The 17,565-nt window shown below is 38.6% G+C and overlaps 1 protein-coding gene, 1 long non-coding RNA gene and 1 pseudogene across 3 annotated transcripts; 1 reads left to right on the top strand and 2 right to left on the bottom strand.

Moving 5' to 3' along the window:
- Nucleotides 1-781: 781 nt before the first annotated feature.
- Nucleotides 782-11,784, bottom strand: LOC126404354 (asialoglycoprotein receptor 1-like; annotated as a pseudogene).
- On the bottom strand, nt 11,762-16,393 carry LOC126404371 (cytochrome b5 domain-containing protein 1). The gene is made up of 4 exons (XM_050067558.1): nt 16,135-16,393; nt 15,679-15,755; nt 15,367-15,585; nt 11,762-14,160 (listed from the first exon to the last, which is right to left on the bottom strand). The coding sequence occupies exons 1-4, from the start codon at nt 16,253-16,255 to the stop codon at nt 13,930-13,932; spliced, it is 648 nt and encodes a 215-aa protein (XP_049923515.1). The 5' UTR covers nt 16,256-16,393; the 3' UTR covers nt 11,762-13,929.
- Nucleotides 14,025-15,773, top strand: LOC126404401 (uncharacterized). Of its 2 annotated transcripts, none has more exons than XR_007571470.1 (3): nt 14,025-14,165; nt 14,261-14,418; nt 15,693-15,773. It is a non-coding gene; the product is annotated as an uncharacterized LOC126404401 (long non-coding RNA). The 2 variants fall into 2 exon arrangements; XR_007571469.1 differs by having other exon boundaries at nt 14,261-14,422; nt 15,693-15,767.
- Nucleotides 16,394-17,565: the final 1,172 nt, after the last annotated feature.

Raw genomic sequence — 17,565 nt, 5'->3', positions numbered from 1 at the left:
GAGTTTGCAGTAATGCCAATTATGTTCCGCCTCGTTAGTTCACCGCACAGACTGTTTAACCTGACAACAACTGCAGCCGGCTCAAACGTGATTGGTCAATATCACGCGGACTACAAACAGCCTAGCACTGGAAACCAGGGCTCTTCCGCTCTTCTTCCAGAGGCAAGATCTCCGGGGTTTGCCTACAGACTCTACATTCACTGAATGTAGAGTCTGTATATAGAGACTAAGTTAAACTTGATGGTCCAAACTATCTGACGTTTCTGCTGTGATTATTGTATGTACGTATATATGTACGATGTTGCTTTGATAAACCAAATCTACCGTCACAGATGCCATTTTTTTTCAAGTGTATTGTGAATAATATTTCTATTTTACCTCACAAACTGACTGAAGATATTTTGTCATGTTGTTCTTGAGATATCGTGTTAACAAGACTGAGACAGATGCATGGTCAAAGTGACCTTAACCTTTGACCAACAAAATCTATTTAGATCATCGTTGAGTCCAAGTGGTTGTTTGTGCCAAATTTGATGAAATTCCTTCAAGGCTTTCTTCGGATATTGCATTCATAAGTATGCGACAGATGGACAAATGAACAACCTGGAAACATAATATAATAAACATAATAAATCTGTAGCTGGAGTGTAAATGCAAAAAGTAGATTTATATGTTTTTTTCTTTAAATAAAATCTCACAGTTTCATTTCATGCACTACAAAAATCTATTGCCCTTAAACAATACTATGACTTTCATCAGATTAATACTCTTTCTATACACATTAGACATAAAACAATACCATTTATTCTTATTTCAGAAAGTTTACAATGATGTCAGGTTGTATTTTATTATTACTGTCTTCTGAGCTTCTGGTGGCAGCTCATCAATGAGCCCAATCTATGATGCGTTTCCTGTCACACACAAGTTTAAAACTGATGATCAGTTCAGATTATTTAGTGGTGTTTGGGTTACACCCGTATGAGTGGAGCTGGGTGGAGCTGTTTAGCCACGCATGCTGTGTGTCTGGCAGATATAGTGCATCTTGGTGGAGCAGTGCAGGTCGTTGAGGCGTCCATCGCTGTGCAGGTGAGCGCAGTCTTCGTCCCCTTCGCCCAAACCGTGACCTGCCCAGCTGTCAGGCTGACCGGGCAGCCAGCGCCTGGAAACCACACAAACACACACAAGATGGTTCAAAGGAACTGAAATAAAAAAATAGATCAAAAGTAATTGAAGGAATACTCTGTTTTGTGACAGCACCCCAAATCCAAAATTAGAAACCCAAATGCGCAGAGTTTGTTAACATGATGAGTGAACCTGGAGGTCAACAGGATGTACCTGCGCTCTATGGTGTATGGCGCCCGGTTCACCCACTCCCACCGCCCGGTTCTCCAGTCTGACAGGCCAACCCAGTAAAACACAGGAACTGTACGTGCGGTCACATAATCCTGAACAGACAGACATTATCAGACATGCATTCAAATATTTTCAGTAGTAACTCTTTAAAACTCACACGCACAGTCAGCGGGCTTCATCCTCTGGAGAACATGAATGACAGCAGAATTTAATGACAATCCGTCTCATAGTCGTTGTGATATGTAACATTTGATATTAATGTAAGTCCACTGACTTTTGGTTTCACACAGGAAGCAAAGAGCAGGTTCCTGGGTGAAAGTCCAGCATTTGTATGATCCATTAACCACCCCTCCCACCTGCCCTGTATTGATTTTCTCACTCTTTATATTATGGCACAAACGTCTACTTTTACTCAAAGATGAACTGATTAAGTTCAGGTGTCCAGGTGTTCCTGAGATATTGTGTTCATGAGAATGAGATGAATGAAGTCACAGTGACCTTGACCTTTGACCTGTGACCATCAAATTCTAATCAATTTATCCTCGTGTCCAAGTAGCCGTTTGTGCCAATTTTGAGGAAATTCCCTAAAGGTGTTTTTGAAAAATCGCATTCATGAGAATAAGATGGCCACAAGGGCACAGTGACATTTGGCCACCAAATTCTAATCAGTGTATCCTAAAGTCCAAGTGGACGTTTGTGCTAAATTTGAGAAAATTCCCTCAAGGGTTTCCTGAGATATTGTGTTCACGAGAATGAGATGAACGAGGTCACAGTGACCTTGACTTTTGACCTATGACCACCAAATTCTACTTAATTCATCCTTTCAATCAAGGGGACGTTTGTGCCAAATTTGACGAAATTCCCTCAAGGTGTTGCTGAGATATTGTGTACACAAGAATGAGATGAACAAGGTCACAGTGACCTTGAATTTTGACCTATGACCACCAAATTCTACTTAATTCATCCTTGCAATCAAGGGGACGTTTGTGCCAAATTTGAAGAAATTCCCTCAAGATGTTGCTGAGATATTGTGTTCACGAGAATGAGACGAACGAGGCCACTGTGACCTTTGTCCTGTGACCATGAAAATCTAATCAGTTCATTGATAAGTCCAAGAGGATGTTTGTGTAAAAGTGGAGGAAAATTCCTCAAAGTGTTCTTTAGATATTGTGTTAACAAGAATTGGACAGATGGACAACCTAAGAACTAGGGATGCACCGAAATGAAAATTTGTGGCTGAAGCCGAAGCCGAATAAAATTAAACGCTTGGCCGAATACCGAGTACCGAATGCCAAATATCATTGTTTAGTTTTTCATTAGTTTTTGCAGATGAACCCCCTCCAGATTAGTGTTGTCACGGTACCAAAATTGGGACCCACTGTACGATACCAATGAAAATATCATGGTTCTGAGTAGTATCAGGATACCACAGCGAAAATGAGGCAGATATGCCTTTTGTCATTTATGAAAAGATAAATCACTTTTCTATAATACGGATGTAAATTAGCAGGCTTGCTAACTCCGACACATTTACACATGTACTCACATACTGATGTTCATTAATGTGTACTGTCCCTTTCAAATAAATAAATAAAATAAAAAATAAATATTTCAATGGAATAAATTACTTATTGACTTATTCATACTTCAAAAACAGCATCAATAAGTGATTAACATAGGGGGGATCAAAATAAAATAAATAAATAAAATAAGAATCAACCAGCCACCCTCCTCCCCTGACAAGTAAAGAACAGTCCCTTCATAAGTAAAGAACAGTCCCTAAAGTGCGGTGAGGTTTGTGGGCCGTTACTGCCAGAAAGACAGAAATGTGAACGGCTCGTTTCTCCTCTGACACGTCACATACCTGTGTTCGGCTGGCTCGGCTGTTCAGGTACTTCTGGGCAGTCCACACGCCAAGAAGAGGATATTATTGGACCCGACTTCTCCGTCGCCGGGTAAGCCGATGGCCGCCGTATTTGACAGGAATACATGACTGTCTGTGTCTGTGACCCCCGTTCAACCCACAATCAGTGGGATTTGCCTTTCGTTTCTGCTGCTGGTTGAAATCTGTAGGCTGCTCACACAGCGTGCTGAATGATTTAAGCCTATTTTGCTCGCTCAAAACTATTTTTAGTCGCAAATGCGAGTGCCGTGACGGATGGATCGCCACACTGCTGACATTTTATTCCACCCGTCACGGCACGGTGTTTGATTGCGTTATCAAAACACACCTTTATTATTCGGCCTTGCTTTTAACTTATTCCACCGAATACCGAATGTGTGTTTTTTTTTCAATATTCGGCCGAATATATTCGGTTACCGAATATTCGGTGCATCCCTCCTAAGAACGTAACGCCTCCGGCCTGTCGCTGGTGCAGAGACATAAAAACAGAGAGGTGTACTCGTCTGCTGCAGAGCTGTGTTCACCACGTAGGAGCTGTCTGCGTCTCTGGATACAGATGAGTCCAAACAACATCACACTTTAGACAGACAGACAGACAGACTCACCCAGGCCTTGTCATCATGGAGTATGAGCAGGTGAGCTTGATGTTGTTCACACCAGACTCTGGACTCGTTCCAGGACAGAACCAAACTGCTGAAGAAATAACAGTTGAAGTCAAACTGATCCCAGCCCAGAGGACAACATCCGTCCTTTGCTGTGCCTGCTGTGCCTGAGGGACAGACAGACAGAGAGACAGACAGACAGGTACACAGGTGTGAGTATCTGCCTGTCTGTAAATGTGTACTAAATATACATCACTGTGTGCGTATGTACTGTTGTTGATGATGCGTTCGAGGGAACATTTGAGCGACAAGACGCTCTTGCTGAGAGAGTCCAAGACCGACAGCTGCTTCAAGGCCTCTGACACTGAACACACACAGTAAATACAGTGTTTAAACACGCACAATACATCAGCATGAACGCACTTAAGATACATTTAAGGATTTACAGTGTTATTTTATCGTATGAATCAGTTACCAATACAACACCGACCGGTACCTTCGGGCACTTAAATGAAGGTAGAGAAAAATAAAACAAGACTAAGTAGAACAGGTCAAGCAGAAACCTTTGAGGCTGAAACATGAAGCCAAAAACTGCATTTTATTATTATTTTAAGGTTTAAAGTGACATCATTTCCTCCAAACTTCAGTGAAATGCTTTCTATCCAAATCACTCTCTTGTTCCTGAAAGTGTTGTTAGAACCAGATTCATGTAAGTCACCGGCTGTACTGTGATTATTAATAGTAGGAGTCCAGAGAGTGGACGTTGAGTAGTCAGACAGACCTGAGGCCAGCTGGTCTTTGTTGTTCTCCACAGCAAACTGCAGCCGTTGAGCTTCTTCAGCTGTCTCTGGAATGAAGGACAGGAAACTGAAGTATTTCGCTCGTTAGTTACACATCAGTTGACATTTCTATTGCTGTCATCTCTTTGTGCTTAACTTAGACTTAAACCACCTTATCCTCTACTCTTTAAATGACGGTTGAACTCCTTTTATCACACTTAGACTAATACTTAAAGGTCCAGTGAGTCAGATTTAGGAAGATTTAGTGGCATCTAGTGGTGAGATAACAGATTACAACCAGCTGCAACTTCTCGTGGTTAGAATTCCTTCAGTGTTCATTGTTCAGGAGCTGAGTTATCCTCAGAGGTCTCTTCCTCTCAGAAACAAACAGACCAGCTGATTTAAACCAGGAAAAACACTGAATAAAACATTCATGTTACAAAATCTGTATTTTTTGACGTGGCTCATTGTGGAGGGGCTGCTAACTGCAGTGGCCAATATGAAAACATGAATCTGTATGAAGTTCTATCTAGAGCCAGTATTTGGTTTGTCCATTTTGGGCTACTGTAGAAACATCCCAGTGCAACATGGTGATCTCTGTAGACAAGGACCTGCTCCCAGGGATGTGCAGTATTTCTATTACTTGTATTTAAAATACGTATTTCAGTTACATTTGAGTATTTTGTAATTTGTATTTGATAAGGCTGATAAAAAGCAAATGTAATTTGTAACAAAATACTTTTCAGTGGAGTAATTTTGTATTTAAAATACTCAAAATACTTTCTCCATGAATCAAAAAACAAAAATAATAGGCTACACATTCTTATAATATTGGATGTAACAATATTTTTTACTTTTATATATATATATATATATATATATATATATTTGTATCTATATGTTTTTTTTAAACTTGGGCCATTCAATGTGCCTTTCAATGACCTAGTGGTCTGTTTTACTGGACTGTGCATAACATAGGAAACTGTATGTTGTTGTGGTTGATGCTTGGGATGAGTCTGCTACAAATGAATTGCCTCACGTGGGATCAATAAAGTTGGCAGAATCTAAATCTGAATCAATAAATAATATTTTAGGGTAGCCTACAGCCCAAACCTGAATACTCAAACTGTGAGAAAATAAGTGCAAATTTGCAATAGCTGCGACCAAATTTGCTACTATCACGCCATTAATAGATGAATCATGGTTGTTCTTTCTGGCATAGTTACTTGTGGTCTCTAATTGCAGCATGTAAATTCTGAGCATTTTTGGTCAAGGACTTTTTGAGTTATTCACAAAAAGATTTGAATCGGTTAGTATAGCGCCACCTATGGACGAATAGTGGGCATTCTTTCTGGTATAGTTACTCATGGTCTCTAGTTGCAGTATGCAAATTTTTTGAGCATTTTTAGTCAAGGACTTTTTTATTATTCATGAGAAGCTTTGCAGACCAACCGACCAACTGACCAACCAACCGACCGACAGAGTGACCTATAGAGCTGCGGGTCGCTGCTAAAAAGAGAAAGAAAAAAAGTATTTTCTGTATTTGAAAATACAAAATACATGTATTTTATTTTGATACATTTCTGGCACCAGTATTTTGTATTTTATTGTGATACATTTATTAGAGGGGTATTTTGTATTTTGTATCAAAATACATTTTGATGTATTTTTGCCCATCTCTGCCTGCTCCCTATGTAGATATAAACGTCTAATTCTAAGGTAACATGAACACTAACATTCTTATTTCAACGTTTGTCATAGAACTGTTAGTATGATATCCTACAAATTTGTGTCCCATGCACAAATTATGTTATGTCTTTACATACAGTTACGTAATCAACGTAGGTTATTTTAAGGCAAAGAAACATGGTGAGGACGTACCTTAAAATGACTCAGAGTTCACACGGATCTGAACATGTGACTTCAGGGCTAAAGGCCTTTGCACACAGTCCGGAACTTTCATCTGTCATTAAAGTTTTTGGAACAGGTTCAATTTTCTGTGTTTTTCATATCTGTCAGAGCCTTTGGAGACGTTTGACCAAGAATAAGTGAAGAAAATGTGGCGGTAGGACACAGCTGAGACAAGACAGAGGAACGGGTTGCACAGAATCACTTCATAACTGAGACAGCTACTTTCAACAGGTCAGATAGTAATATTCAGGTGGATGATGATGATGAGGAGGAGGAGGATGTGGACCACACAGAATGTGGAGGACAGTTCCGCCCCTTCCTGCAGCTGTGGTGCCGAATGAAAGACAGGGAGGGAGTGATGACTGTCAGTTAGGTAACTCCAGTGGAGAGAGGCAAAGGAGGAAATGTGTCTCTTCATTTTGTCATGTGTTGCAAATTTGCGCATCAAATTCAACAATAAAATGTATTGGAATCAGTGTGAAAGGTTTATGTATGTAAAAAAATTTTTTCGGATGACTGATTTAAAATATGCATCCAAAAAAAACTTGACTCAGTGTGCAAAAGCCTTAAGTCGCACGCGAAAGTCTGTTTTTTTGTGACCCATCCACCACCCCAACCTGCCTCCTTGCAAGTGCTTGGGACCACTTCCTCATTTACTGCCATCAATACATTGGTCACGTGATCGCAGATATTTCAAAATACATGGGATATGTACGAATTTGGATGCATTGCTTTTCATAGGAAAACATATGTAAAATTTGTGGGAACAGCCTGATTACTTTCAGGTGATTATACAGTGAAGAAAACAGACTTAATTTGGTTTCTCTTAATAACCCAGACTTTTACTTTTAATTTTTTACTTTGTACTCTGTCAATCTGACATAAAAAAAAAACCTTACCATGAGTACTTTCATTCATTTTATTTTCTCTTTCTGTCAGAAGTTGGATTCTCTACCTGAGCTCATGAAAAATTTTCTTTAACTTTTCCTACCCTGAGCATGTAGGACTCACTATACGGGGCTAAAACAGCAATACACTCCATCCTGCATTTTATTTTTAAATCATAAGACATGAGTGTGTGATCACCGCAGTGTGTGTGATTGGGTTACCTTGAGCATGCTGCAGTGAGGCATTCAGTGATTGGATGACGTTGGTCAGGTTGGAAACACTCTTCTCCATCGCCTTTAGACGATTTGACGTCTTTGTGTCTGATTACAAACATGCACACAAAGACAGCAGTAACTACAAGAGTGTAAAACACCACATTTATGAAGTAAGAAAATAAAACATTGTCAGATCAAATCAAATACTGTATTACTGTATTTTTGGGGCATTTTATAGTTCTAAGCGCCCCCTCTCTGTTGTGTCCGCACCACAAGAACTAGGAATGATCATAGTTCTCAGAACGCTGTTTTTTTTAGCTCCTATTTCCCAACACAAGAGGAACCATTAATGATGTAAGTGTACAGTGACTGGTAGAACATGTGAGCAGATGTGGCACTGGCAACCTCCATTTTATTTTTTTATTTTTGCCATGTAAACATCAGACAACACAAAACACAAACAGCTCGCAATAAAACAAACCGAATCAAGCACTGACAAATGGAATGGCAGTGAAAGTCCAGGCTTCACTGAGTAGATATGTGATGGTGGAAATACGATTTGTCAATACGATTGATTTGTCTAAGTAAAAGTGACAGTGCTATAACAATGGCCAGCTCACAGTATGTCACTTCAGCGTTTCTGTTGGTGGTGCGAATGCAAACAGAAAAAAGGACTTGGAGGTCCGTAGTTCTTGGGGAAGCTCTCCAGAATTGTTGGGTCCAAAAAGGCGTAATGTCTGAATAATCTGAAGACCATCAAAACTAGGCTAGTTAGCAGTTTTTAGCGAGTTCAGATTTTTCTACATTGTGATTATATTTAGCTGCTGCCTTATTTATGGGGTATAAAACAAACTCAAACATGTTTGTGCATCAAAATTGATCTGTAAATGACAGGAAACTGATTGTAGAAGGTAAACTAATTAGCTTTAGCGATGTAAGGAGAGGGTGGTCCTCACAAGTGACCATGAAGTCAGTGTGTGTGTGTGTTAATGTGAGTGTGCTCACTGCTGGCTCCCAGTGCTATGATCAGAATCAGGATGACCACAGCTGTCAGGGCAGGAAACAGCCAGCGTTTGAACCTGGATAGACCTGAGAGAGAGCCAGGAGGAACATCTGACAGATAAACAGATGGACAGACAGACAGACAGACAGTTCATCAGCTGTTTATGGTGTGATAGCAGTGATCATATTTGCAGTTGATAAGACAGATACCTTTGACCCAGAGGGCGCTGTTGTCCTGGTCCTTGTCATATTGGTAGTCCATCATGTTGATGTCTCTCTGTCTGTTGTCCTTTAAGATGAAGACAATAAGTCTGACAGTCCAAGCTCTGTCTCCCTGAACACCAACCAAACTACAGGCAGGAATTAGACTTAATAATCTGAAATCAAAGTCAGTTTGGAGTTTTCTACATAAGCTGATTGAATACTGTGTTCAAATGAAACTCGTTTGCTCGTGGCTATCACATGGCACATCATGGTGCACTTGGTGCTGAAGTGGTTAAGTTGTGAGAACACCGTGACAAGGCAACGGTGACATGGTCGCCAAAAGACTCATCGTCGCAAGCTAGTCAGCTTGTAACTTTTATTTTTATTTCTTTTAAGTTTATTTATTTGTTTTTTTCCTTTGTTAATTTTCTGGCGATTTTTAAGGAAAACATGCCGTTATTGTTGGATTTACAAATTTCTGACAGTCCTTGAACATATTGTGTTCATGACAAAATCTGGCAAAAAAAAGTCAAGAGTCAGGGATTGTAATAATAATAATAATAATAATAATAATAATAAGGTACACAAAATTAGAGTAGTTACTGAGGAACTAATGAGGAACGAATGAGGAACAAATGAGTATCCAATCCAATCCATTTTATTTATATAGCAGAATTTAAATAAACACAAAGGTTTCCAAAGTGCAGAACTAAGCTACACAAAATTAGAGTAGTTACTGGGGAACTAATGAGGAACTAACTATTAGTTAATGGTCAGTTCTTCAGTAACCCCTGACCAAATTTCAGAGGAGTAGTTACTGAGGAACTAATGATGAACTAACTATTAGTTAATGGTCAGTTCTTCATTAACTCATGATCAAATTTCATAGAGGGCTTAATCACGACTTAATGATTAGTGAACTAGTTACTTCATCAGTGCAGAATCATTACTCAATAACCTGTCCATTAGTTAACCTTTTTATGTCCTAAAGTAAAGTGACACATAATGAGTAGTCTTTCATTTCTTCATCATCATCTTTACAATTAGTTCCTTAACAAATAAAATCACAGACAGCAGGATTCTTAAGAAGACTTTAATTAATTATTTTCAGACCACATACACATTAATATGATCATCCATGTTATTCTGTACAAGGTGCTGACACACCAAACCGACATCAAAGAACTAGCGGCAACGAAAGCCAACTGTTGTGTTGTCTACATCGCCTCACGTCACCCTGTGTCAGTTACATTTGAACACACTACAAAGACTACATCCGACGCTTGAAACTGTTACTCACTTATTTTGGCACTGCCCCATTGTCAAAAGACTCTGGAGTGATATCTGTAATTTTATTGCGAACAATATTGAAAAAGAATTTAAGCTGTTTTGGAGGGATGTGCTGTTTGGACTTTTTGACTTTAACAGAAATACGGCAAAACTCAATGAAAGGTTTATTATTAATATCATCTTACTTTTGGCAAAATTTCACATTCACAAATGTAAGTTTACACATAGAAAACCTTCTTTTGTTGCTTTCGTTACATCGATTCCATTAAATTTTCCCTTAATCAAAGGGCAATCAAAACCATTAATATTTGTGATAATTTTAATATTTTCTTGTAAACTCTTATCCCCCTGACATATGTGATATGTGACATATCATTTTGAGACATCAAAATGAGTAGGTAATGATTATCATTACCTACTCATTTTGATGTCTCACTTTACTTTTGGGTACACAAAAAGGTAGGTAATGATTAAGTAACAGTTAGTTCCTCATTAGTTCCTCAGTAACTACTTTAATTTTGTTAGTTCCTCATTAGTTCCTCAGTAACTACTTTAATTTTGTGTACCTTATTGTAAAGTGTTACCAATAATAATAATAATAATGATAATAATAATAATTATTATTATTATAATTTGCAGTGTAAAAATGTAATCATACACAGAATAATTGTAAAAATAAAATAAAAATAAAGGACATCTGCTTGGATTACCATGTCAAGCTGACAAAATGTAAAAAAAAAAAACAAAAAAAACAATTTGCAGTATATTTTATTATTTTCTTGAAATGACAAGATCATTATCTCATCATTTAAAAATAACTACAGCAGCTGGATATGAATCCATACGTTCTGAACTGGACTACAGAAGGAGTAAGGGCCTGAAGCGGTTGGCAGTGGTAAAAATAAAAATAAAAATAAATGACAGCATACTGAAAATGATCTGAAAACGAACATCAAAAGGGAAAAGGACAGTTAGGACAAATACATGATATATAAGAGTTCAAAAAGTTGTAGTTAGTAATGTTGGAGGATGCCTCGGGAAAATTAAAAGCTTTCAGTTATAATGTACTTCATACAATTTAGATAAGATCATTACAAATGGTGGCCTAATTTTGTTTTAAGATATGTGAATTAAAATGAGAATTCAAATTGACTCGTAGCCTATGTTTTATAAGGGCCGACAAGTTTTTCTTTTTTTTTCTTTTTTTAAACTGACAGATGATTTGAAAACAAACCTCTAGCTGTATGGTATTTTGTTTTATATGATATGACTGAGCACACGTGGCCCTACCTTAACAGTTCTGTCTATACAGTGTTCATAGTAAAGAAAGATTTTTGTTTCAAATCAAAGGATAGATTTCTGTAGAATATAAATCTACTTTACAAACAAGAAATGCAATTTTAAAAGGAGTTTGGTTCACTTAGCATAGTAATCAAGATAGCGAGTCTGGTGGTACAACAACATATGTGCAATACAAAAACTAACAAACAAACATCTGTTAAAACGTTATATCAGGTGTCTCTGAAAGAAGGAATCAGACAAACGACAAACTGACTCACCTTGTTGAAGTCTCTGCAGAAACAGTCCAGAGGACTCCAGAAACAAGAAACTCTGAAACGCTCCTCCTCCCATCGATCAACAAACTGTATTAAACTGCTCAGTCATCACTTTTAAAACAAATCTGGATCCAGTCCAACATTTCATAACATTTCTCCGATGTTCTAACTTTTTACTTTTTTTTCCGTTTCCAATGAATCCTCCCAAGATTCAACATAAGTCAGAACTTCCCTTTTTATTGTTACAGATTGTTCCGGCAGGAAAACTGATCACCAGTCGACACTTCCTCAAAATAATGTTTACACGAAGGTTCAAATCAAACTGTAGGAATACACTCCTTTAACCTTTGACACCAAGCAACCACCCTATCTGTTAGGCTGTGTGTCAGCGTAGTGTTTTTCTCTGGCAGAAAAACATTAGCAGGGCGCTGGGGAGCACTTCATCTCATCCTGTCAGTGCTTTTCTCAGAGCTCACAATACGTACGGTGAGAAAAATACAACACTAACCAGCAACATTCAGTGTCTGACTTATTCTTCTTCTATGGTCCGGGGCTTCTCTGTCTTTGTTGTCATAGTTTCTGACTGACATAGATAGACAGAAGCTGATTCATAGTGGCTGCAGAAAAAAATTCTAAGCACTGAAAAAAGAAGCTGGGTGCAGCGCTTTTTGTCTAGGCGGCCACAGACGCTCTCTCCTCATTAGAAACAACTGGAAAAAGACGTCGGCGCTGAGAAACAATCCTCATGAACAAAGTTGCTTATACAACTTACATGTATCTGTCAGTGAAATATTTAATTATTTGTTTTCTAAGTTTGTGCTTTACTTTTCAGACCGAGATGCTGTATTTAGCTTAACGCTAACATCAGCACGCTAACATGCTCACAATGACAATGCTAACATGTTAAAAGAGGATTGTACTTCAATTACGTAGTCTCACGAGGGACAGAATAAAAATGAGCACATGCTCGACTGTGCAAGAAGCTGATTACGACCACTTACACCCTCTACTGGCCAAAGTGATAATGACAGGAGCAGAGGAGGATGTGACGTAAAAAGCGTCAAAGTTTGTGTAATGTTGTATAAAGATCAAAGTCCCCAGGAGACTGGTGTTTGTGCTCCCTTTAATATTAAACAGGTAAAATGTTAGCTTAGCATGTTAGGCTGCTAGCATCAGTTAACAGAGTGCTGCAGGAATGAGTCCCAAGGGACCGTACACATGCCATATCTTTAACCGCCTGGAAAACACAAAGTTGGGCACTGGATGCTACTATGCTTTCTGGAGGTAGTTGACAGATGAGACGCTCTGACAGCTCTGCATTAACATGATCAACCTCTCCTCCATATTTATCACACACTGATATTTACTGAAGAAGGAAAGGGATCTGTCAGCTGTGATTGGTTGGTCCTCATCACATGACATGCTGTGTGCACTGCTGTATTCCAAAAGTTGAACTCTGTTTATCTCAGGGCACAACCCCTTAAAAATAGGCACTCAGGAAAGTGTGCGCGCTGCTCTGGCGTTGCTCAGGCGTTTGAGCGCATCTTTTGCGGCATCTATATTGAAAACAATAAATTTGAGGGTGCAAAAAATGCTGCATGTGACAGCCACTTAAACCCAGAAATGAGTTATCAAGTTATAACTTCCTGTTCCCTCATCTTAAAGTCAATGTGTTCTTTTGAAGGTCTGTGGTTAACACAAGCTGAGGAGACTTTCACATTCTGTATGACATAAAATACATCACTAAATAACCCACTGTGAAAAAGACGGTGGCTACAGAACGTCATCACGCTGATCACAACTTTACAGCCTCATTGTGGTGGTGACGTTAAAATATCCGACCATGGTGTAGTTTGTTTATAGCCTAATGTTAGCTTTTTTACTTTTGTTAGGCTTCAAAAATCATAAAGTGGGATTATCTTGAGATTAATCTACACCTGGACACACTAAACTGACCTGATGATGGCAATAGGTAAAAAGTCAGGCTCACAAAAGTTATTAGAATTCATCCTGGGGCGAACATGAATGATAAACCACCTCATCACAATCCATCCAATAAAAAAAGTCTCAGATTAAAGTCCCATCTAGATCTTTGAGTCAACAGAACAAATCAGCCACATGTTTCTCATGAACATTTAATGTCCTGGTCATAATGCTCTCATGGTGACTCTTCTCTACACTGATCTGTTGTCACCTCCCAGCTGTCCTCCTTGATGAGGTCAGAGGTCAGCCCTCAGTGAGGTCATCGTTAAAGTGGAGGAGGATGGCGGGGGTGAAGAGGTCTCGGTCCATTCGCAGCTGTTGGAGCTCGAGGTCGTCGTCGGGGATGTTGTTCTCGCTGAGCGTCCGGCTCATGTCCAGGCTGGCTCCGGCATGTTTCCAGGTGTAGCTGCAGGCATGGGAGTTGTAGCGCAGGTAACGCTGAAGGATCTCAGCCAGAGTCTCCTCTGAGCACACCTGAGGTATGACAGGACGTGAACATATTTTAGCTTTAGTCTCTTTTTTTTGAAGATGTTTCCTCACTTAGATTAATGGTGTGTTTCCCTGCTGTGTTCAGGGTCCGTACGTGTATCCAACACTCTGACCAAGAGCAAAACATCTCAGCATCTCCAGACCGACTGACATCATGTGCCCTCTGTATGTTCAGAGTCCCTGCTTACCATCATCAGGACCATGTCTCCACCTGAATCCTCATCAACGTATCCTCATAAAACAGTTTGTATGATATCTTATGAGTTAGCACCCCTACTGGTTAGGTTAGGTTTGGTGTAGGAAAGTAAAGTTACGTTGGTTGGTTAAGGAAAAGAAACATGGTTGGACATTGTCAAATTACGCACTTAACGTAAAGTTACATAGGATTAGGAAAAGAAACTGTTGGGGTCTTCACGCCATTTACTTAACGTAATATGTCGACATGTTGATGTATCTTAAAATAACTCAAGAGTTCACCTGCTTTCACACGGGACAGTTATGTACAGTAGGTTTAGGAAAATAATCGTGGTTTGCCGTCGTCAAGTTAGGGTAGCATAAAGTTAGTTACCTGAAGTAAAGTCACGTAGGTTAGGTTTAGGAAAATAAAGTTACATAGATTACGTTTAGAAAAAGAACGATGGTTAGGCGTTGACATGTTACGTACTTAAGGTAAAGTTATGTACTTAACACTTAACAAAGTTACATAAATTAGGTTTAGGAAAAGAATCATCGTTGGACAACACTGGACAAACTGTGTACTTAAAGTTAAGTTACGTACCTAAAAGAAAGTTACGTAGGTTAGGTTTACAAAAAGAATCATGGTTGGGCGTTGTCAAATTACACACTTCACGTAAAGTTGCAGAGGTTTAGGAAAAGAAACATGTTTGGGTGTCTTCACAGTACGTACTTAGCGTAATGTGACGACATTACGATGTGTCTTAGAAATAACTCACGGGACACGAACACCAGTCTCCTCAAGAAAAGTCGTTCACCACCGTAACCTGCCTCTTTACGTGAACTTTCGCTCTTTATACGACTTCCGTTTTTACTCGTCAGCGCATTGGTCACGTAATCACAGCCTTCAATGATTACGTGTATTATATACGAATTTTGGTGCATTACTGTTCGTATGTATGTTTGAACAGTAGCCAAGAACAGCCTGCTTTCATTTTCTGTTGGTTGAAAGTTCACCTGCAGGCGCTGCTCCTGTGATGTCAGCGTGTTGACGACTCGTATCCACCTGGTTTTAGCAGACAGCAGTCCCACCTCGTAGCGTTCATCCCTCCACCAGGGCTGGCCGATATCACTGGCCCAGTCGGTGCGAGGGCCGGCGGGGGGAACGTGCACAAAGCGGCCCCTGGGGGTGTAGTACCTCACACAGTTAGTCACTGGGTCTACATATTTCAATACCTGAAGACAGAGGACAGACGGACAGACACATGTAGGTGAACCAGGAGCAGAGCTGAGAGCGGCTTTCTGATTGGTTGTTTGATTAATGCTCACGTCTTTGGTTTCAGGGTCGAACCAGCAGCTGATGTCCTTTCCTGCACACTCCATGATGGGTAACAGCAGAGCGTCGCCTGCAGGAAACACAGGTTTAATATTTGTATGAAACATATTTATCTTGTCACTTTAGTTTTAATTTTACTGCTGTTTTAACACAGATAGCCCCGCACAGGTCCCCATCATTGAAGGTGGAGCTCATTTTAACTGTAATATACTGTGTGTTGAGAAGTTTTATGAACAAAAAGGAATCATATTTTAAAAACTGATGACATGTTTTGGATGTTTAGAATAAAAGTAGTGCAGTAAAAAGTACAATATTTCTCTCTGGGATGCAGTAAAGTGAAAGGGGAAGGCAGTGTTAGTAATACTTATAGTAAAATAAAGCACTTCACGTTGTGGACTCTCTCTCATTGCTCTCATCTGACCGTTTGGGTTTGCTGTGATGATGCTCACCTTTGTGTTGCTCCATCAGCGGGGTCAGGTCACACACTTTGCCCAGAAATGACACCCACAGGTCGGCGGCGGTGTTGTGAGCAGCCACCTCAGCGGGGGTGAAGTACTTCTGTCTCTTCATCACTCACTGAGTCATGTTCACACACCCAGCTAATACGCGGCTTTATTCCGGTATTTAAAGCAGACTGATTAAATGTGTCTCCCTTCAGTCCTGTCTGTCGCTTCGGTGTTGTCGCGCTACTATGGCAACAAGCGTCAAGGGGCGGAGCTGTGACGCAGACTGATCACTTTCTGTCAAAGATATCATCATATAATTTAAAAAATAAAGACAGACCTCTGTTAACCTTCAGGATTTTATAATTTAGAAACTTATTTTTTTTTTAAAATAAATGACTATAATCAGCTTTACTATTTTATTTTAGTCCTAGTGTATTTATTATTCAACATTCTTTGACATTAACATTAATATGAAATAAAAATTAATTAGCCTTATCACTTAAAATTAATTGAAGACTGCTCTTTGCTACAGATGTCATCAAATATTTTATTCTTAAAAAAAACCCCAAATTATTTTATTTTATTTCATTATTGAGACAATTTTTTATTCTCTCACACACACACACACACACACACACACACACACACACACACACACACATATACTATATATATATATATATATATATATATATGTATACATGGTATGTGTAACATGCCAAGAATGTTAAAGGAAAAATGCCAAATTTGAAAAAAAAAAAAAAAACATGCCAAGAATTTTAAAGACAACGTGTCTTCCAAAAAAGTTCAAAAACACGTGCTTTGTAAAGTAAAAAAAAAAAAGATTTTTATGAAAAAAAAAAACAAATTAGAAAAAATATGGCAAGAATTTGAACAAATAAATGCTAAATAAAAAAAACATGCCAAGAATTTTAAAGAAAAGATGCTAAATTTAGGGGGAAAAAAACAAAACTTTGAAATAAAAATACCAAATTTGAAAAAAAAAAAAAAAAATGCCAAGAATTTTAAAGACAACATGCCTTCCAAAAAGTTCAAAAACACGTGCTTTATAAAGTTAAAAAAAAAAGACTTTTAAGGAAAACATAGTTGAAAAAAAATTATATATGGTAAGAATTTTAAAGAAAAAAATACCAAATTTGAAAAAGATATGGCAAGAATTTGAGCAAATAAATGCTAAATAAAAAAAACATGCCTTCCAAAAAGTTCCAAAACTTGTGCTTTTTAAAGTTAAAAAAAGAAGATTTTTAAGGAAAACATACCAAAGTTGGAAAAAAAAATTATATATGGCAAAAATGTTAAAGAAAAAATACCAAATTTGAAAATAATATGGCAAGAATTTGAAGAAATAAATGCTTAATAAAAAGAATGCCAAGAACTTTAAAGACAACATGCCTTCCAAAAAGTTCAAAAACA

This window comes from Epinephelus moara, chromosome 17, assembly GCF_006386435.1.
Source record: "Epinephelus moara isolate mb chromosome 17, YSFRI_EMoa_1.0, whole genome shotgun sequence".
NCBI classification, from domain to species: Eukaryota; Metazoa; Chordata; class Actinopteri; order Perciformes; family Serranidae; genus Epinephelus; species Epinephelus moara.
This window is presented reverse-complemented; position numbering and strand designations above follow the sequence as displayed.